The following is a 3357-nucleotide window of genomic DNA, read 5'->3' on the forward strand; positions in this document are numbered from 1 at the left end:
AAGCGAGGGCCTTACAAGTCAGGGGGGGCCGCGGACTGGCGCTGGGGGGTGCAGGATTTCTCTCGGGCAGTGGCGTAGCGTGGGTTGTCAGCACCCGGGGCAAGGCAAGTAATTTGCGCCCCCTAACCTGTGGATTTTAGTAGGGGCAGAGAGCTGCCAGTGCAAGCGGCCCCCCCACCAGATGTTGCACCCGGTGCAGCCGGCCCCCCCTGCACCCCCCACGCTACGCCACTGCTCTCGGGGTCTCCTCCGCCCCCTGCTGCTCCCCGTTCTCTTCGGGGGAGGCACTTCTCCATCAGCCGAGCCTGGCGGCCGCCTGCTTTCCTCCGGGGAGCCTCCGCCATCCCTACCGCGAGGCTGCCCTCCAGCGCGGCTCCAGGGCGCGCTTTCTCCCGCCCACTCGTCCATGCTGGGGCAGGAGCGCGCTCAGGGGAGCCCCCTGCGACGGAGGGCGCGGCGGGCGCTGTCGGGCTGGCTGGCCGCCCCTCCCGTCTGGCGCACGTGAGGGAGCGTGCCTGGCCGCCGCCGCCGCCGCTACTGGGCATGCTCGAGGCAGCGTCGGGCGCCGTCCGCAGCAGCCGGCAGTGCGCGGGGCGCCCGGGTGAGAGGCGCCGGGGGCCCGGCCAGCAGCCCGCGCCACGCCGCCTCTCCCGCCCCAGGAGCGCCGGACGCCCGGAGCCGCGGAGGAGCGCGGAGCAGAGGACGAGGGAGTCCCCGCCTGCCGGGGCGCAAAGGCAGGCAGGCAGGCAAGCGCCGCTGCTCCGGGAAGGGGTCCGGGGGGCGCCCCCTTCTCCCCGGGATGGAGGGAGCGCGCGCCGGCCGGGCTGAGCTGCGGAGCGAGCGGGGGGTGGCGGCGTCTCCCTAGTGGCGCGCCCGCCTGGCCCGGGCGATGGAGGCTCCCCCCAACAGCAGCGCGACCCCCCTCAACGGGTCCCTGGGGGCGCCGCTCTCGCCCCCCGCCGCCGCCGCCTACTCCCCGGGCGCCGTGGCCGGCCTGGCCGCCGTGGTGGGCTTCCTCATCGTCTTCACCATCGTGGGCAACGTGCTGGTGGTGATCGCGGTGCTGACCAGCCGCGCCCTGCGCGCCCCGCAGAACCTCTTCCTGGTCTCGCTGGCCAGCGCCGACATCTTGGTGGCCGCCCTGGTGATGCCCTTCTCGCTGGCCAACGAGCTGATGGGCGCCTGGCACTTCGGCAAGGCCTGGTGCAACATCTACCTGGCGCTGGACGTCCTCTTCTGCACCTCCTCCATCGTGCACCTGTGCGCCATCAGCCTGGACAGGTACTGGTCGGTCACGCAGGCGGTGGAGTACAACCAGAAGCGGACCCCGCGGCGGATCAAGGGCATCATCCTGCTGGTCTGGCTCCTCTCGGCGCTCATCTCCTCGCCGCCGCTGGTCTCCAAGTACTGGCAGCCCCCCGGCGAGGCGCCCGCCACGTGCCAGCTCAACGACGAGACCTGGTACATCCTCTCCTCCTGCATCGGCTCCTTCTTCGCGCCCTGCCTCATCATGGTGCTGGTCTACGTGCGCATCTACCGCGTGGCCAAGCTCAGGACCAGGACGCTCTCCGAGAAGCGGCCCGGGCCCGACGGCGCGCCCCAGGCCCAGAACGGCGCGCCCCGCGCCATCGGCGGCCGGGGCTTCATGTCGCTGCGCTCTCCGCCGCGGGAGAAGGGCCCGTGGCCCGGCGCGCGCTGGGAGGAGGCGGCGGCGGCGGCGGAGCTGCAGGACGTGGAGCTGGACGAGAGCAGCACCCTGGAGAGCCGGCGGCGGCGGAGCCGGGACGGGGCGCGGGCCAAGCGGCCCCTGGCCTCGGCGTCCTGCAAGGCGGCGTCGAGCGGGCGCCTGTCGCGCTCCAGCAGCCGCTCGCTGGAGTTCTTCTCGTCGCACCGACGGCGGCACCGCGCGGGCAGCGTGGGTCCCAAGGCGGCGGCCAGCCAGGCGCGCGAGAAGCGCTTCACCTTCGTGCTGGCGGTGGTGATGGGCGTCTTCGTGGTGTGCTGGTCGCCCTTCTTCTTCAGCTACAGCCTGTACGGCATCTGCCGCGAGGCCTGCGAGGTCCCCGAGGCGCTCTTCAAGTTCTTCTTCTGGATCGGCTACTGCAACAGCTCCCTCAACCCCGTCATCTACACCATCTTCAACCAGGACTTCCGCAGGTCCTTCAAGCACATTCTCTTCGGGAGGACCAGGAGGAGGAGGAGGGAGAGGAGGCTGCCCTTCTTGCACTGACTCCGCGGGGCAGGAAAGGGCTCCCCTGGCCTCTGCACAAAGAGGGGCCGGCCCTGGCCGGGGCCAGAACTTGGGCTTGTCTTCAGGGCTGGATTTGCCCCCAGACGGAGCCTGGCTTTACTGGAGGAGGAGGAGAAGAGGGGGGAAAGGAGCCGAGCCTGCGCTCGCTGTCAGGCATTGACAGTCTTTTATACCTGAAATGATTTATATATTTGCCCAAATCCTGCTAAAGGAGAATATTAACTTTTCTTTTTCTAAATAAATGTTTCTAATCAGTTGTAAACCTTGCTGAATTGTGGTTTTACACTGAGGTGACGTTTCTCTTCCCTGCTGAGTGATTCCCTGAGGGGCTGGGAATGAACGTGGCTTTCCAGATGTTGCTGTGCTCCAGCTCCCATCATTCTCCACCAGCATGAACAGTGGTCAGGGAAGAGGGGAACTGTAGCCCAGCAATGTCTGGAGCGCCATAGGTTCCCACATCTCTGTGCCAGAATCTACTTTGTATCTCCCCACCCCCATGGGGAGGGCTATGGGGCTACTACTAGCAACAGAGCAGATTTGCTTATAGATGCCTTTCCCACAGAATGTGATGGTATGCCTGATTTCAGGTGAAATTGGGTTTCCAGAGACTTGGCGTCTTGTGACAAACTATTTCTTTAAAAAAGAAACAACACCCAACAACAGTCATTTTAATAACCGAAACCAATTAAGGTGCCCTTGTTCTGCCTGCCTGTTGGTTGGTTGATTATTTATTTGTATACAGCTTAAAATTTCTAAATCAGTTTTACAAGTGACAAACTATTTTCTCAGATAATTTATAAATTTTCTTAACTACCAACGAGTACACAGAGCAGGTACTCTCAGCCCAGGCATTAATAGCTAAAACATTTCCAGGAGGATTTCAGGGGCTTGCTCTCTCACCCACAATATACTGTGGCAAAAGGTCTGTAAATTGAAGGGGAAACCTGCTAGATTATATTAGGCATATCACTTCTTCCGAAGAGAGAAGAACAAATCTGTCTTCAGGCCTTTCCATAGTAAACAACTCTTTCGGATTTGACTAAACTTAATTGAATAAGGCTGGCATCTTGAGCTGCCCAAATCAAATCTATCCTTGAGCCAGATCT

General features: G+C 63.1%; 1 protein-coding gene across 1 annotated transcript; it reads left to right on the top strand.

The window, feature by feature from the left end:
• Window positions 1-889: 889 nt before the first annotated feature.
• On the top strand, window positions 890-2513 carry ADRA2C (adrenoceptor alpha 2C; the record flags this gene model as incomplete). The annotated part of the gene is made up of 1 exon (XM_083572081.1): window positions 890-2513. The coding sequence occupies one exon, from the start codon at window positions 890-892 to the stop codon at window positions 2228-2230; it is 1341 nt and encodes a 446-aa protein (XP_083428207.1). The 3' UTR covers window positions 2231-2513.
• Window positions 2514-3357: the final 844 nt, after the last annotated feature.

Source organism: Podarcis filfolensis (assembly GCF_964270895.1).
Source record: "Podarcis filfolensis genome assembly, chromosome: 9".
Classification (NCBI taxonomy): Eukaryota; Metazoa; Chordata; class Lepidosauria; order Squamata; family Lacertidae; genus Podarcis; species Podarcis filfolensis.